Source organism: Lontra canadensis, unplaced genomic scaffold (genome assembly GCF_010015895.1).
Source record: "Lontra canadensis isolate GAN:19392208 unplaced genomic scaffold, GSC_riverotter_1.0 scaffold128, whole genome shotgun sequence".
Lineage (NCBI taxonomy): Eukaryota > Metazoa > Chordata > Mammalia > Carnivora > Mustelidae > Lontra > Lontra canadensis.
In genome coordinates this window covers 709,880-728,908 of record NW_022631122.1, presented here as the reverse complement: position 1 = coordinate 728,908, position 19,029 = coordinate 709,880, and the positions used below count along the sequence as shown (strand labels likewise).

The 19,029-nt window shown below is 43.5% G+C and overlaps 1 protein-coding gene across 2 annotated transcripts in view; it reads left to right on the top strand.

Annotated features, from left to right (window-relative positions):
- Window positions 1–19,029, top strand: part of MCTP2 (multiple C2 and transmembrane domain containing 2) — a 239,285-nt gene that overhangs the window by 58,857 nt on the left and 161,399 nt on the right. Inside the window, exons 3-4 of one of the 2 annotated variants that reach the window (XM_032842341.1) lie at window positions 10,865–10,927; window positions 12,081–12,189. In XM_032842341.1, the coding sequence (XP_032698232.1) occupies window positions 10,865–10,927; window positions 12,081–12,189 (172 nt within the window). The remainder of the gene's footprint in view (window positions 1–10,864; window positions 10,928–12,080; window positions 12,190–19,029) is intronic. The other variant, XM_032842343.1, reaches the window with a different exon arrangement.

The window sequence follows — 19,029 nt, the reverse complement described above, 5'->3', positions numbered from 1 at the left end:
TTCTTTGTTTATTTGTTTAGGATTTTTTGGAAAGAAACATACTGTAAATGAAATTTCTATCTATATGATTTCACTGAAAACAGAGATTTAGACAGGTGTAGACTTTTCCACCCAAGTCTGATACTAGCCTTAAATCTGAATGTGTTCTTATCTTTTTTTCAATGAAGATGGAAGTTTTGGTGAATCCATGTCATGTGAGTTTGGGGGTTGGTGAATCTCTATCTAGGATACAGGTTATCTCTTTTCTACCTGATGAGTAGTGGACAGGTTACTCTCACTTTCATGGAATGGGAGAAGCAATGAGGAGGGAAGAAAGGATTGGTGTGGACTGGGCTGTAGCTAATCAGGCCTATGGGATCACACGTGGTCAAGTGCATTGCTCTGCCTATCCCCCTTTTGAGCTCCTTCCACCATGTTGGGGTACCACAAGGACAATAAGATGTTTGCTGAGTATTCTTGGTGTGGCTGATTTTATTTGTAGCTTTCCAGAGCGGGGAGGGGTAAAGCAAGGAACATCTGTGGTTCAAGTACCCATTGATGTTTGTCTCACATGTTTTATGTCCAAAGGCAACTTCAAGGCTGAACCTGCAGCAGTGGGATAACACCCCAGATAATGATGTTGGCTGAGTGTCTTCCAGTTTTTTTCCCACTCCTGTCAGGGTCAGCAATGAAGTGAGGTGCGGGCTTACATTTAGGGGAAACGGAATGAGAAAGCAAAGAAAAAAATTAAGAGGGAAGAGGAAAAAGGAATGTGAGAATGTAGAGGCCACATGGAAGTCTGAAATAGTCAAGTCTGGAATAGTCTCACTGTGGTGCTCAACCATCCCTAAGACCAAAGTGGAAGAAAGTCATTTTAGAATAAAGGATGCATTTGCTGGAAGAGGATTCTCCAGACTTTTCTCTTGGGTCCCAGATTCATACCACACTGGATAGTCCACGGAAACCTGATCTCAACTTGTTCTGGCAGAATTCTCTCTTGCTGAAGTGCTCTCACAGATACAAATATTTGTTTCTTGGCAACATCACCATTATGCACCAGGTGGCACCAGTGAAATGCCGTGAAATGATGTTAGACTGTTCCCCTTTCCTTGCTTCTCATGGTCTCTGTAATCTTCAGTGACCCATCTCACATCTGTCTTCTCCTCTCACATAAATTCTCTCATCCTTCAAAGCCCAGCTGAAAATTTCTTTCCCTGTCTGGGTTTCCTGACTATATAATCTGTATCTTCCCCCTACCTTTGTTTACACAGCATGTCACTTTTGCTGTCATGGGACACTAACCTCATTCTGCTTTCTGTAGAAATCTGTAGAGGGAGAAAGGGTTTGGAGCACATAGAGGGAGTAAAGAAGGGAAGGCAAATGGGTAGTTGGCAAAAGTGTCACTGAGTAAGACCCTGAGAAGATCACTAGCTTCCAAGACTGTATTAACTGTCCACTGACCATCTGGCTCAGAGTACCAACTCATGATAACCCAATACCCATGAGGCTGAGCTAGAAATGACAAATGGTGACTCATTTGCAATGAGAATTAAATACTGTGTAGACTCTCATATTTATTTTGATATAAACAGCTCACTGTGTCATTATTGTCAAGTTATTTGGGAAGTCAAATCACAATGAGCATCAACTTCATTAGAGTGGAGTGAGCAATAATTATATCAGGGCCTAGAAATACTTTCGAGAACCTGTTGGGTGTATTGGCTCCCTGAAGTCAGCCTACATTACAAGTCACATAGAATCAGGAGACTGTTTTGTGGACACAAATCCCTGAGAAGAGAATGGATAGGTTCTACACTGAATGGTGTAGATAGCTAGCTAGCTAGATCTATCTATCTATAGTAGTAGTATAGATAGATACTACTACTATAGTAGATAGATAGATAGATCCATCTCCCAATAGCGACTGAATTCCAAATGAGAACTTGACATACTCACACTTCGTTTGGTTGGGCCAACGACATCCATGCCCACATGCCAACCTGCCTAGCCCATGAAGCCAAGATTCTTAGAGTCCTGTGGGCTGGGCTCTCTCTTCCCTCCATAGGGTTCAGGAGTAAGTCCAAACTTTCACCCAGGTCTTCTTGCATGACCTTGTCCTCTTTTGGGTTGATACGCTATTTGATTAGCTGTGTAATTACCACTTTCAGTCAGGCTGAGAACCTTGCATGGTTGCCCGGCAACCAGATTGACTCTTTTACATGACTTTGTATGTCTGGTCTCTGATGGATGAAAGGTGGTCTTACAGTTTTACCCTGCTTGCTGTCATCACCAAAACTTGGGGATAGGAGGTGGTAAAGGGCACCTTTTTTTATTGCCAAACCCCTCCACCATTTTGTATTTCATTGGTTGTTTAGAAGTTGTCAACTCTCTCTCTCTCTCTCTTTTTTTAAAGATTTTTTTAAAATTTATTTGACAGAGATCACAAGTAGGCAGAGAGGCAGGCAGAGAGAGAGGAGGAAGTAGGCTTCGCTGAGCAGAGAGCCTGATGTGGGACTCGATCCCAGGACCCTAGGATCATGACCTGAGCCAAAGGCAGAAGCTTTAACCCACTGAGCCACCCAGGTGCCCCTTGAAGTCGGCATTTCTTATTAGATTGGGAGCTCCTGAGGAACAGACACCATGCCTTTTTTTCTTTCCATTCCAGCTTTCTGCACACCTCATTTATGTGGGGGGCAAAAAAAAAAAAAAAAAAAAAAATATATATATATATATATACACATATATATATACACACACACACACACACACACACACACATTTTAAAATATTTAATTATTTATTTAAGTGGTGGGAAGAAGGAGAGGGAGTGCAAGAATCTCAAGCAGATTCTGCATGTTGAGCGTGGAGCCCTGCGTGAGGTTCAATGTCACAACCCTGAGATCATGACCTGAGCTAAAACCAAGAGTTGGACACTCAACGGACTGAGCCACCCAGGGGCCCTTATTTGAAATATATTGACTCATGTTTCTCCACAGCTGATTTTCAAGCCACAGGTCATGCTAGGTACTGTGGGGCTGCATGAATTTCCGCTGGGTTGGGGAAGGTGGTGATACGTGGAGGCCTGGGGAGGGCGGGCGGGCTCTAAAGGAATTCCTAAGTGTCAGGTTAAATACAGTTAAGGAGACCCCGGGGTAGAGTAGCTTCTTTTTTCTTCTTCCTTTTTTTCCCCCCCTTGCCTTTGTTCTTCTCACTTCCTTCCCCGGTACTCATTTTATAAGATACTCTCTCCTGCTTTATAAAGTCAGGTATTTAGAAAATACAGAAAGTTGCCACTGGTTCCCCTCCTTGGTGTCGATGGTGGAGTTGAGCGTAGGCCCAGATTTCACAAAGACAATGACAAAGATCTGAGGTGGTCCCAGCCTCTGATCCGTGCTGGATCACTGGATGAGGTGAGTGGGGAGAAGTCACGTAGCAGGAGGTCAGGAAAGGGCCTGAAGAGGGAGGGCACATCCACTCCAACTCAGGCAGGGAGTAAGCCAAGTCACTGAGTTTCATGCAAAATTTTAAGGCCAAAAAAAATGGAAGGCTCTTAGCTCAGAAATAGGTTGAGGGCACAAGCACCTGACATGGTTTGCATATTATGTTTGTATTTATTAGTTATTATAGTTGTTTCTACCATTACATTTCCCGAATGAAATGAGGGCCCGGAGGGTTTAATGACTTACCTAATATCATCGAGCTGGTAAGTGTTAGAGCCAGGATCTAAATCCAGGACTGTCTGAATCCAAGTGCAAAACTCTGTGTACATCAGGAGTTTGGAAATGTGACGACTCAGAGCCGCTGATCTAAAAAAGTTGGTAGTCAAAGGGAGATTTTTCTTTTTTAAGATTTATTTATTTTAGAGAGAGAGCACACACAAGCAGGGAGAGGGGAAGATGGAGAGAGAGAGAAGCTCCAGGAGACTCCATGCTGAGTGCAGAACCCCCCAGTGCGGGGTTTGATCCCAGCACCCTGAGATCATGTCCTGAACCAAAGTCAAGTGCCAGGTGGGCGCTCAGTCGACTGAGCCACCCAGGTGCCCCTCAAAGGAAGGTAGTTATTTTCGTGTGTCCACTGTGCCCTTTTAAAGGCGAGGATAATTATAGTGGCTGAATGGCCTTATTATCGTGCTCAGCGACTAATAACCCTGAATGAAAGGATTATTGCCTCCTACCACCTCCTTGTCCATGTAGTTGCCCACTGGGGGTTTCCTGACATTTCATTTGGCAGTTGGGGTTTTAAATAACCAGCTTTGGTGCTAGCTTATGCAGATGAGTTGAGTGGTTTAGAGAAGTACCTTACCTTATCGGGAGGTTTCCAGAAACACTACCAGGCAACCACAGAGCTTCAGTTTCGTGACCACAGAGAAGCACAGTGACAAACCGGTACAGAGGAACTAGCTTACAGCTGGCACAACTGAACAGGTACATTAATTTCTCTACCTTTCAGTTACGTGTTCTGTACTGTTAGTGATTTATCTCCAGTCATTCCTCACCATCACCGTGTCCGCGAGACGGGCACGTCAGCCATGTTCCAGGGTCTTTCGTGGGGTTGGCCTCTTTCTTCTTCTTCCCTCCCTCCTTTCTCCTCTGTTGAGTGCCTACTACGTGCAGATGCTGCTGTAGGCACCAGGAACACAACCATCAACCGAACAGACAAACATCCACTTTCTCGTGGAGATCTCATCCTGATCGCAATGGAGGAAGGCTACAGATATGTTCAGAGAGGGCCAGGTGTAATGGAGAAAAACAAAGCAGAGAAGGTGACTGGGAGTGCTTGAACAGAGAAGTCCGGAAAGACCTCTTCTGGGCTGGTCGCATTTACCCAAAGACCTAGAGGAGGCAAGGAATTCAGGTGTGTTGGTGCCTAGAGAAAGAGCTTCTCTAGAGGAGAGAAGAGTAAGCGTACAGGCTCCAGGAAGGCAGGGGAGTGCCTGGTGTGATTCAGGAATAGCAGGGCAGCAGTGTGAGGGGGCAGTGGTTGGGAATGTGAGCTACTTTGGAGGCTGTGTGCGCCATGTGGGCTTTCCTTTTCCGTTGGGCAAGCTTGCGAGACCATAGAGCTACCTGAGGGTACCAAAGAGTGGGCTAAGAAGGATCCCTTTGGGCTCAATAATGGTGTTGCTCACAGGCAGGGGTAAGTAGTATACAGGTGGTGCTTATAACACCTGCTGTAGACACTGGGAATAGCAGTAAGTGGAAGCTTTGCCTTGGAGGAGGAGAGCCATGGAGGAAGCATGCACAGGTCGATGAGCTGTGCTTGGAAGGGGAGGGGGCACTCTCCTGAGACTTCATTACCAGCCCCCTAGCTCTGTTGTGATGAAAGTATCAGAGGGAAAGGATGGTTGGAACGAAGGGAGGGACTTGGTTGACTGACCACCTTCGTTGAGCTTTTTTCTCCAGTCTTCCTAAATACACCCCCTGCCTTAATAACAATCATACTAGTAAGACAGCAATACTACCAGAGAGGCAACACCAGTATCACTTTCTGAGAGGTTACATATAAGGAACTGTGCTTGGTACAATATAAGAGTATTATCTCATGGGACCACATCTGTTTGGGTCCCTCTATATACAAGCAGCCTAGTAAAGTGTCTGGCCCAGAGATAGCCTTTGAATGAATTAATTTTTCTCCAAATAATCTGTAAAGTAAGTATCTTTTTTGGCCCTTTTGGAGATGTTCTCATGTCTTGAATTTTAAGTAAATTTTGCAAGAACCCAAAGATAGGAAGTAGAACAAGTAGGATTCGAAATCAGGTCTTTCTGACTCCCAAGTCTCATCCCCCCCGCACAGAGCTGGGCATTCTAATTTTGGATTCTCCTGGATATGGGCACAGTGAAAAGAGTGGAGGACCCAGGACACTCCAGTAAAAGCCTAACTCTTTAATTTCCCTTCAGCAACCAATTATCCTCTTCACTTCGGCTTCCTTATTTGTACATTGGTGATACTGATGACAGCCTGTGGGCCCCTTAACAGGAGCATGTGTATATTTGTAAATTACAAAGTGCTAAGAAAATATAAAGGGGACCATTATTCTTTTAAGCTACCTACTGGTAACAAGCGTGAAAACAGTGTGTGCAAGGTGAGTGGACAGATATTACCAAGTGCGAAAAGAAAGGTTGATTATACCAGGGGTTGGCAAACTTTTTCCACAAAGGGCCAGATAATAAATATGTCTAGCTTTGTGGCCCACAAGCCTCTGTTGCAACATCCCAGCCCCCATACAGTATCGTGAGATCAGCCATAGATAAACATGTCAATGAATAGATAAGACTGTGTTCCAAAGTTTAAACCTTATCTGTAGAAAGAGGTGGTGGGTTGGACATTGCTGACCACTGCTTTATACTGACATGTGATTGAATAGGGCATATATGTATGCACACATGTGCGCGCGCACACACACACACACACACACACACATGCATGTGTGACTTCTACTTTGCATCTCAGTATCCCGGGGTAATCACTTACAGAGAACAATCTTGGGAGTGTGTGTGGGGGAACTAAATAGGTAGCCCACTATTGTACAGTCAATAGCCCCTTGAAAAGTTGTGTACAAATTTAATAGGCATAGACTCAGCCATTTGGTAGACCTGAATTTTTCTCAACAGACGTCTTAATTTTGTCCTCTCATCGCCACGTGAGTTGTTTTGATTCTGTCACTGTATCCAGTCTCTGCCTTGGGGTCTGTCCAGCCATTCTATCTCCTTCGTGCATTTTGCTACTTCCTTTGTCTTGTAGGTGTTTGTGTGTATGAACGCTGCCATCCAGAGTGTCTCAATTCTCGGGAACCTAGATGCGGGTACAGTCGTTAAGTAAATCTGTATCCCATGTATTGTTTGCTATACTGATGTACTCTTGAGTATTTTTCAGAGACTGTAGAAGTGCTCTTCTCAGCCAGCATTTTACTCACTTAGCTTTTCTGGATGTGGGTTTATGTCTCCTTGTATTGAGGTTTAAATGCCCAGCGATTGTTTACATGGTTTATAATTTGGCTTCCTGTGTGTGCTTCATGGTGAGAGCGTTCAGATGAGCCCCATGAGAGGTGGTATTTGTACAAGATCACGCTTTGTGCACACAAAAGGAAGATGTTTACTCTCATCTGTGTTTTGCTCTTAAGATCCTTGGTGAGTAGGGGAGATTTTCTTTTTTATATCATTGGCCCATCCATGCTCATATCTTCCCATATCCTGCTGAATTTTAATAAACCTTCATTCTTGCAGATAGAGGACTCTCAACTAAAGAGAATGCAAAATATACTATCTTCCCACCAATTTCAATTTAGGTAGAAAGAAAATACCAATGCAAAGTCTGTGTCTTTAAAAACAAAACCAAACCAAAAGCACAAAACCACTCACCCAAAAAGCAGCAGTGAGAGTTGTGTGAGAGCTGGCTAACCTTATACTAGTTTTTATGCTAAAATGTTGGTGCTGTATTTTTTAATGTTTCTATGTAATTAGACTGTTTTGTCATATTAAACTTTTTTCTTTTTTCTTTCTTTCTCTCTCTCTTTTTTTTTTTTTTTGAGAGAGAGAGAGAGAATGCATGAGTGGTGAGGTGGGGTGGAACAGAGGGAGAAGAAGAGAAAGAATCATAAGCAGACTCCATGCCCTGTTCAGAGCCTGATGCGAGGCTCAGTTTCACAACCCTGAGATCATGACCTGAGCCAAAATCCACAGCTGGACACTTAACCTACTGAACCACCCAGGTGCCCCTGTCATAGTAAACTATTTAGTGTTCATGGTATTCAATATCATTTATCTTTCCCTGAGTCCTTGGAAATCATTTGGTTGAAATGTTTGAAACCTGCACTTGTTGGATAAATTATGGCTCATGTATTCAGTGGAATACTATTCAGCAATGAAAAAGGTTTAAACGATTTATGCAGAGGACCACTTGGATGGATTTCAAAGGCATTGTGCTGAGTGAAATATGTCAGATGTCAGGTTTGCATACAGTATGAGTCCCTGTGCAGGATATTCTGGAAAAGGTGAAACTACATGGGGAAGACAGGCTGGACCCCAGTGGGGCTGCATGAATGAGTGCTATCAGGGGACAGAACTGTTCTGTCCTGATTATTGTCATGGTCCCACAAATCTATACATGGGTTAAAAATTGTAATGCTCTATACAACAATTTTTGTGTGTTAACTTTTCAAAAGTCCAAAAACAGAGTGCTTGATTATGCTTGTTGAGAACATCAAAAATATATCCTTGTGATTGTGGGATACCAGGGATTCCTATGAGGAAAGTCATAACTGTGCTGTCTTTAAAGAAGAACTCATTGATGCAGTTACTAGGTTTACAAAGAAGTGAAATCATATAACTTCTACTCAGTGGATAATACCTTAGTCTCTATGCAGAATGGAAGGGAATAGTCAAGGTTATGTGTCCCCCAGCGGCCGTAACTTGGTCCTTGGTGCCTATGTAGCATTTCTGCTCTTCTTTATGTGATCGCTTTCCTTCGCTGGTGTGTATATATGGTGTGTGACAGTTATGGTGGCTGTGGGAACCATAACTTTAAGTTCTGTGACTTTTCTGTGAGTAAAACCAGCCATAATATTGAATTAATGTCATTCTTCACATTTAATTTCCATATTGTTGTAAGTGGAAGACTTATCACATATTTGAATAAGAGCTCTGTGCTCATGTTTGATAGCGTGTAAGTGACGGTGGTTGTGTGGACTCATTTTGTCCTTTAATTAATGTTATCATTAAGCACAGAGAGGCCAATTTGGGGGAGAGCATGTTTGGTGTGCCCTCTGAGGGGTGACGCTTTAAAGCCCCTATCCGTCCACTGTTCTCCTTGGGTGATAGAAAATTCTGGGCCACCACAGTCTTTGGATCTTTGGCTAATAACTGTGCACTCTGAATGGAAACTTTGAGCTCAGCACTGGTAGGTTTGTGATAGGTTTGTGAGACTGCAAAATGGGAGACATTACCAATGGGTCTTCAGGCTGCAGAGGATCAGACAGGAGATGTTTTTTGTTGGTTCTGCTTGTGAAGATGTGGCTGGTCTCTCTTGGGTTTGTAAATCAGGCAGAAGAGTTGCTAAGCTTCCAGGAAATAATAGTGTGCAGTGTAAAAGGCATGAGGGCAAACATTGAAATTGGGGGAGTAGAGTGAGATTCTGATTGTCCTCCTAATGCGGTCTTCAGATATCCTGTCCAACCACCCTAGGATGTGTTTTTACATAGAGCAACATGAGAGGTATGAAGAGCCAGAGAGGAGGGTGACTAGTGAAGGACCCGCTGGTGCCTCTCTTCCCGTCTGCTAACAGATCTCCCACACACAGGGTTGGGGCTCCTTTCCTGCCTGGGCAGCAGTGGTCCTTCCAGGGCCGGGGGCCTCTAGTGGCTGCAGTGCTGGGATCCTAGGGGAAAGGTCAAAGTGTCTGAAATCACCCTTGTGATCGTGGTGAATGAATGAGAAGATGAATTATATACACAGTCAAGGGACATCAGGGCTGGGACGGGTGGAGAAAGAGGCATGTGTGAGAACCACAGACGCAGGAGCCGTGGGGCCTCCGTTCTAAGTGGGGAGGACGTGTGAGGCTTCAGACCATCCTGGGACCATTGCTGCCTGGTTGTAGCATTTCATGATGTCACTGCCTGCAGAGGGGGTGGACCAGAGGACCCCAGCTTGTCTGCAATCCCTCACCATCCCTGCATCTCCTGGGGGCTACTGCTTGGGAACCCAGATTCTCTTGCTGCCTGAAGCTCTACTTGAGAGAGAGAGAGACACACACACACACACACACACACACACACAATGTGTGTGTGTGTGTGTGTGTGTGTGTGTGTGTGTGTGTGTTCATGTCTTGGAAGGTAGCCTACCCTCCAGGCAGGATCTCTGACTTGTGTTTGGCCCTCCCTGATGAGCACTGTGGATGGGAAGGACCAGTGACCACAGTGCTCCTGGTCCTCATGTCTACTCTCAGAGGTTCATGGTCATCAAAGCTATCTTTGCAGGTTGACTGCCTGCCTCAGTTTGCCTGAAACTTTGGAGTTACCCAGCCTTGTTTGGAGGGAGAAATCCCGTGTTTCTCACACAAGAAATCAGCCCTGGCTAAGTAAGGCACCAGCCCGACAGGAACATATCCAAAATGCGGGAAGACCATTAATTCACGTCCCTTACACTCTGCCTTTCCACGCAGACAGCTGTCCTTATCTCCAGCCCAGAACACCTGAAGGGGTCCGAGAGCTCTCCTGGACCCTGCATCTGTGCATCTAAAATCTGCACAGTGGATATGTTTACTGTATCCCACACTAACTACCGACCATTTCCTTGCCCTGTGGGATCATTTCATGGGTATCTTCAGTTAGGAAACCCACACCCCTCCCATTCTGAGCTTTCGTTCAGAATTCCATTTTTTACTTTTTGCTTGGTGATTGTACAGACTCTGGAAGATAGGGTAGGAGGAAGGTCTTCCAGATCACATTTTGAAATGTTCCCTCCTGAGCGATGAGCCCAGGTCTCCGCCATGTGATCTGCCCACTTCTCTTTGGTGGCAGAGGACCAGGGAGGCCTGCCATGGGAGGGACCTGGTGGGAGGGCTCAGCTGCTCCCACTTCATGCTGCTTGCCCGCTAGAGCCTGGATGAATGAGGGATGGCAGAGCAGCCTGGTGGTAGAGCAGAGTGAGCCTTATCCATCCTCCGATCGAGGACTAAGTTGGCAGAGGCTGTAGCCAGAGGGGCTCTACCGAATCCAACTGTTATTGCCAACACTGGCCACGTCTGCGGGAAGGCAGCCTGCGTACTTGAAATTGACCGTGCAGATGGCAGACTCAAAGCGAATGACCTGATAAAGGCTATCTATCTCTGTAGGCTGATACCATTTTGCCTTTTGAAAGCGGGATTGTTTTTTTTTTTTCTTTTTTTACAGAAGCTATGTGAAAGTGGTGATCTGAATGCTTCTCTGACATCCCAACAATTTGAAGAACAATCTGTGAGTGACATTTCTTAAAAAGAAACACTGGAGTAAATATAGCAAATGTGTGGATCTCTATTTCTTTGCCTGTTTTTAAAGCATGCTGAAGCGGATCCACCTACAAAGGCAGGCCTTGCACATTATGGCTGGGAAAGATTAATTCAGGGTCTATCGATCTGTCAGTCTGGGACTGAGTTTTCTAAAAATACAGAGCAGCTAGGCAGTTGAGTGGGACGGTAAAGGAGACAAAGCCGTTCGGAAGTGCTTTGAAACCTGGATGGGGGAAACTTTCCAAAGAAGGCTGTCAAGGGAGACCCAGCCACAAAATCGATTAATTGAATGTCCAATAAGTGAACGATAAATTACTTTATCTGTCCTTTCTCTTTGGAAAGACAAAAATTTGAACTGGAGTGCAAAGTTCTATTTCAACACTTTAGTTGGATTCATTGAGTAAATATTAAAAATATTAAAAAATGGACTTGGAGTCGACCTTGTGGCCGGTAGGAGTTAATGAATCCCTGGACAGGGAAGTGAGCCATGTTGAGGGGAGGCAAGACTGAGGGTAAGTGGAGGAGACACCACGGTGGGGGCAGGGAATGGAGGAAAAGTATGCAAAGGGGAGAGCGCTCAAAGTGTGTCACATGTGGACATGGGAGGGGTATGTGCCCGACGGATGTGTGGGCTCCGGGCTGACGGTGGAGTGGTCGTGAGCAGAAATGTGGAGGAGGTGTGCCAGGGTGGAAAGGTTTGGTGGGAAGGGGGAGAAAATTAGGAAGATGCTTTGCATCTGAGTCTGGACCCATGTCTGTGGGACACACGTGGAATCCACAGGTGCTACTCCCTCCCTCTGGGCTGCCCCTTGAGTTCCAGAAGAAAGAATCCTACCAGAAATCACTGAGCTTAAGGGTATGTCAGATACTGGCTTACCACGTGTGTGATTATGTTGGGGCAGAGTTAAGATTGTGAAGATATGATCAGGAATTCTGGTAAAAAATCCCACTGGGGAGAAACATGAAGGACGTGCTAATAAATCATTGTAGCCAGGTCATTAAGCTTGGGGGTGGGAGATGCAGCTTGAAGATTTGCCTCTGTAGTGACTTTTGCTTCGGCTCTGAAATTCTCTCCCTCGGTCGCCAAACAGCAGACTTAACCTACTTCTCTGTCTGTGTAGATGTTTGGGGAAGCCGGTGATGGCTTGAGTAACCTGCCCAGTCCTTTTGCCTACCTCCTCACCATCCACCTGAAGGAAGGCAGGAACCTGGTCATCCGGGACCGCTGTGGTAAGCCTGGCACACCCGCGTCTGTACTCTTGTCTCTACGTGGTTAGGCCGTCTTTCCCATCTCCTGCAACAGAGTGGAGCTCAAATCTACACCCCTTAGGTATCAAGGCCTTTGCAGCAAAGTTTTTAAAACCCCTGAATCTTACTGTCCTTTACTGTTATTAAATTAATAAGAATAATGATATAGTAATAATCACATAAAGTTGTTTTAAATGAGATAAGACGATGGTAATAGCTTTATGCCTGGCATATAGCAACTGCTCAAGAAAATGTTTCTTTGATTCTACTTTAATTATGCATAGGAAAAGATGTGAATGCATCTATAGCGTGAAGCCCTCAAACGTACATGTAGATGGAAATGCCCTTTGAATTCCATCTCTCTCCTGCCCTGAAATCCCACTGGACTCCCCGCCCCCAGGATAACATCTGTTACCTTCATGATTTGATTTGTTCACTTTTTCTGTTTCTGTGCCTTTACACACATACACATGTGCACACATGTATATTTTTAATTAAAATACTATAATGGCCATATTATTCTGCAATAAGCTTTTTTTGTGCTTCACTAAAGATGTCTTCAAGATTGACCATGTTTTTCTATGTAAATGTGTCTCCTTTCTTTTAAATACCACATAATATTCCATAATAGGATATAGGATATGTGTGTGTGTGCTTTTTCCTTCTTAGGAATATATATGATACTGTGATGAACACCTTGAGTATGTTTTCATACACAGATGAGACTATATCCTACAAAAACTACATGTGCTTAAGAGCAGACAGCCTGACTGTCTGGGCTCAAATCCTGCCCTTCTCCATTTATTGTTGTTTGGTTTAGGAAATGTTCCTTGGCCCCTCTGTGACTTAGTTTCCTCAGCTCTAAAATGAGGATAGTAATATTAACCTTTGTTACAGGCTATTGGGAGTACTGAATGTAGTAACTTCTTTAGTACTTAAAACTATGTCTGGCTTCTAGTGCTTCATGAAAGCTAACTGTCGTCACCAGCTAGGTCAGAACCTGGAGATGGAAGTCAAGATCCAGGGGATACACATTGTTAAATTTAAAAGATCCTGGCAAATTGCCCTCCAGGAGGTGCAGAATATGCCCTCTCTTAAAATATGTTTACAATTTCCCCACCTCCTCACTATTGAGTATCTACCTTCCCGTTCTTAGTTCTTGGCAATCTCATAGGTTGGGTGTCAACTCTCCTTGTTTTAATTTGTACTTTGCAGATTATCACAATCACAAATGTGGTCATTCAAATTGCCTTATTTTGTGAGTTTCTCTCTATCATCTGTCCAGTTTCCATCGGGGCTTTTTCTTCTGTTTTTAATTCTTTATAACTTTCAGCATTAATGGTTATTTGTTACAGGTTACAAGTATTTTTTTTTTCTCTCAATCTGTTGCTTATCTTGTGTTTTTATGTTGTTTTTATCCTTCAGAGATTTCACATTTCTTTACAGGCAAGTATATTTGAGATTTCTTTATGGTATTTTAAAAAATTTGTTTACTAAGAAAGACATTCTATTCTAAGAAATTGAGTGTCTCCCCCAGACTCTTCCCTCTGTCCTCAATGTCTGCTAGCTTTTCTTTCTCATTCTTCCCAGGACTTTTTCCTTTCAGGGAGAATTCCTCCATTTGGCCTTCCAGCTTTCTCATTTTCTTGTCCATTGTGACCACTTTGCTGTTCCATTCATGTGTTGAATTGCCATTTTTTAAATTTTTATATCAGCCTATGATTGTTTCCTAAATGAGATGATACCATCCTATGTGTGAGAATACTAAGTAGACATTTAAAATCTCCTGTTCTGTACTTTATCTCTTAGCTATTCCAGTTTGGAATGTTGCTGCTCATCTTTTTGTGTGTCTCTGTGTCTCTGTCCCCCCATCCATGGATGTTATTTTTTCTTACTATGTCCTGTCTTCCCTGTTAGCAAGGAGGACTGGGACACACGACTGGACAGGCTGAACCAGTGGTTCAGGCTGGCTTCTTGCCATTCCTCCTGGTTATCACCAGTTCCTGGTTACCACCTATCACTTAAAGCTTTCCTCCCTGGCTTACTGTTCATGCTTGCATTCAAGGGCTTTTGCTAATCATTGCTTGGCATCAAGGGGAGAGGACAGTCCTGGGTCACCCAGCTGCTGTACATATGCTGTGCCAACTGGTGACCCTGATGTTTTCTCAGACTGTCTTCTGCTTCCCGCATCCCCTGCCTGCAAGCTCAGAGCATCCACGGTTTACCTGGCACATGCCCTCACATTCTCCCACCCAGCCCTGCTTCTGAAAGCTCTTTTGTTGCTGTGATTTTCTTCTGCTCATGTTTTAGATTATAGATTCATCTATCAATCTGATCTCACCTGACTTCCATCTTTCAGGGTATATAAAATACTCCAACTTAAAAAAAAAAGATTTATGTATTTAATTAATTATTTATTTATTTAGAGAGAGCACAAGTAGGAGGGACAGAAGGAGAGAAAGAGAGAGAATCTCAAGCAGACTCTGCACACTGAGTGCGCATCCTGACCTGGAGTTTGATCTCATGACCTTGAGATCAGGGCCTGAGATCATGACCTGAGCTGAAAACAAAAATCAGTCACTTAGCCAACTGTGCCACCCAGGCACCCTCCATTTTTTTTTTTTTTTAAACAAAATTACTCTCTCTCTCTCTCTCCCTTTGTCTTTTCTCAGACACAGGATTTCAAAGTAGTGGAAAAACCTCTAGTGTTTTTACTCATTGGTTAATTTTTTTCCCACCAAAATCATAATTTCTCTCAGTCATGTGACTTCCAGTGTTCTACCACTTACATGCTATAGTTATAAACTCATGCATTTTAGTGAATCCATGTCTTATGTTATTGTTAATGATTTGACCAGGTAACATTTCACACCTGAAGTAACATCGAGGCAACGGTCATGAACCAGTGTGAAGTGAACTCCCACAAAAATCCCAACTCTTGCTCTGAATTTGCACAGTGTCCCATGGGTGATTCTGTCAAACTAAGATCTTTATCGAGCTTGTTCTGTGAAAGCTTATCTGGAGTGGGAAGTGTGTTCCATGGAGAGTGTATTTAACTTTCCAAAGAAGAAAGTATTCTAAACCTTTTTTAAAAACATGGTTTTTCTTTTGTTTTCTTTTGTTTTGTTTTAAATTTTGGAACTCCGTTAATAGTTTGTAACTTTGGGGATGAGTGCAGACCCTGGACTACTTCTACAAACCAGCTCCCCTCTTTCCAGTGGACCCACCATCTCTGGATCTTTCTCCCAGTGGTCTGGCTCCACCACCCTTGATATATCCTAATGATGCACTTACTGCACATTCCTAGTAGATGGCAGTAAACTTAGTAGATGATGAAGAAGGCATCACACATATCAGAAAATGACCAGAAGAATGAGGTGTGTATGTTTCTGCTCTATACCTTTGCCCTTTTAGAGACAAAAGAGAAACAGTCATCTGTACTATCATCCCAGCCATTGTCATCTCTGAATAGTTTCATCGGAGTTAAACATCATATGACTTTGGTTTTATCTTGTGTAAACTCAATATGATCCAAATAAAATACCTAGTAAGGCATCCAGGTCATCAACTGTGCTGTTCCAGCACCGCTATCTTTTGGAACCAGTAGCGACTGTTCTTGTCTGTTTTATTTACTGGGAAAGTTCATCATTATTGAGAAAATATCTCTCTCCCAGGCAGTTCTTTTTCTGTACTTGGAGGTGTGGTGTGCCTTTCTACATGGTGACTCTATAAATTTCTGCTTGATTTTCATAAGCATTATGTTAGTGATCAGGGAAATGTTCCAGAGACCCCTCAAGGCAGGGTAACATTCAAGTGGGGACTGTTGATTTAGGCAGGGATCGGAATGACCATCACACATGCTCCCACTCCTGACTCCTTGCCTGGCACGGACATTCTTTATCAGTACAATGATAATTTCTATGTGACCCACAGCATCAGAATTTTATCCAACACAGTCCTTTGGACCAATAGTTTTCAAATTTGAATGAACACCAAGGTAGCCTGGAGGGCTGATAAAAACACACATGGCCCACCCCCAGAGTCTCTGATTCAGCAAGTCTGGGTGGTGTGGGTGTGGGGAGACCAAGGATTTGCATTTCTAACAAGTTCAGGGCAATCCTGAATGGGTGGTCCAGGAAACACACTTGAGCACCGTTGTTCTAGGCAACCGCCATCCACCAGTACGTGTTGGCACGTGAGAACAAGCACTAGCTTCTCCTGATGGGCAGACTCTCAATTCTCTACTAGGCACAACATCTCCTTTTCCTGAGGCTTTACCTTGTTCCCTCTTTGCTCTCATAGTTTGTATTCTCTGAACATAATTTAATTTGATATTAGCCTGATTAACACAGTTCAATACAGATAACTGTTTGATATGCCAAAATACTAAATACAAAAGGATTTTTGAATTATCCACAAATTACCATTATTTATTCTATGAAACATGTCCTCCAGTTCTGTGGATATAAGCTGGATAGCCAATTGATACAATACGAAATATCCTTCAAGATTCATTCAGATGCCACTTCTTCTTCTTCTTCTTCTTCTTTTTTTTTAAATATTTTATTTATTTATTTGAGAGAGAGAGAATGAGAGAGAGAGAACACGAGAGGGGGGAGGGTCAGATGGAGAAGGAGACTCCCTGCTGAGCAGGGAGCCTGATGTGGGACTCAATCCTTGGACTCCAGGATCATGACCTGAGCCGAAGGTAGATGCTTAACCAACTGAGCCACCCAGGTGCCCCCAGATGCCACTTCTTTGTCTGTTTATCACAGACACAAGTTCTCTCTCATGTCAAGCCTATAAAAATGTTACCTCCATGAAACATACACTTTTACTCTTAACTGGATAAATGATCAAGTTGCTGTATTAAGATATTAGGGCTCTATTAGCTGAATGGTGATTTTATTCATCTTGTATATCCTACAGTGCCACAGTGATGGTTTACACATAGAATGCTTCCTTAAGAAAATCCACCAGGAACTTAAAGAAAAGGAATGCTAAAGACTGTAGTAGGAGGGGAAAACATCCTCCCCAAAGGGAGGAGAATTCGGTCACTCACTCCCTCCTTCAGTTAGTGAGCATGGTTGAGTACCTTCCATGAGATGAGCACTGCACTGCTTCTCTCCTAGGACCCGATGGTGAAAGTCACGAAGAGATTCAGATGATTTTGGAAATTCAGGACCTCATACAGATTACCTGCTTCAATGGCCAATCCAACAGAAGCTTGAATTCTGGAGACTGAAGTCCAGAGACTATGGGACCTACCGAGGTCACACAGGGACGCGGTGTATGAGGGAGCTCTCCGCATAGCCTGGGTGGCTCAGTGGGGCAAGGAGAGGTTTGGACATTATAGCCTATTTCCCAGCTTGGGACCTTCTATGGCAACTCCCTCAACCTCTCTGAAGTTGAGTTTACCCATCAGTAAAATGGGCATGATGTCATGATGCCATTATAAGGCAGTGGAGTCATTAGAATGAACAAAAAGGAAGTAGATGTAACATAGAACCATACATATAGAAAACACTCAGTAAAGGATAATGAGTGATATTATGGTTCTTTTTTTTTTTTTAAGGTTTTATTTATTTAATTGACAGAGACACAGCGAGAGAGGGAACACAAGAGGGGGGGTGGGAGAGGGAGAAGCAGGCTTCCCACCTAGCAGGGAGCCTGATGCAGGGCTCGATCCCAAGATCCTGGGATCATGACCTGAGCTGAAGGCAGATGCTTACTGACTGAGCCATCCAGGTGCCCCATGTGTTGTTATAGTTCTTAATGAATAATAGTAATGAGAATAGCCTATATTCCTGACTCCCAGTGAAGAGCTTGGTCCTCTGTTCCATGTCAACGTCCCCATCAGTGACCTTGGAACTGGGTCCTTCACCAGTCTCAGTTTGTCGCACCCCCGTGCCCTCTCTTTATGCTCCAACTACAAACATAGGAGTTTGTTTATATTTTGTTTTCCTGATAGTGAATCATAGTGAATCATGTATTTAATGTTTAAGCCTCAAGCAGAATGGGTCAAATGGACCAGATAATGATTTTCCGTTACGACAGGTCGGCCTTTGGAATATCGTTGAGATGTTTTGGGTCCTTGGCCCTGGAGGGACTTCTCTGGGATACCGAAGTCAGTTGCACAGTGTCATTTTTGAATGTTTAGGGAGAAAAACCGTTTTTTTGATGAATCATCCTCTGAGGAAAGAGTTTGGTATTTTCTTTAGATTGTTGTGTAATCGGTATCGCTTATGTAACTTTCTGTCTAGGATGTGGTTGGCAACTTTTTCTGTCCAGGGCCAGAAAGTAAATATTTTAGGATTTATGGGTCATAAGGGCTCAGTGACAGCTACTTACCTCTTGCTGGTGTAGCGCCAGAAGAGCCATTATCTTTAGATCCATTTTAATGATTCATTTCCTTTTTGGTCACAGAGCTGCATCACTGAAGAGGAAAGAGAAGAATCATTGACAGTGTGACTCTCAGGTGCCGATAATCCATTGTACAAAACTGACAGAAGTTATCCAGAGTGCTATATCACATCTGGTGTATTATTTAATGTTTTCTAAAGTGAAAAATGTTAGCAGCTTTCCAAAAGGCCAAATAGAGGTAATTCTTGGTTCGGATTAGCATCTAAAGATAATATGCAAACTCATGGTCATGATTAGGTTGGACTCTACAACTTTATTTACCAAAACAAGCCGTGGGCTGGATTTGACCCATGGGCCAAAGTTTGCCAACCTGCATCTTAGAATACTATGTTCTGATTTTGGAATTTGGCTTGCAGAAACTGCTTTTTAGTGGAGCAGAGTAAAAACTTGATTTAAAAT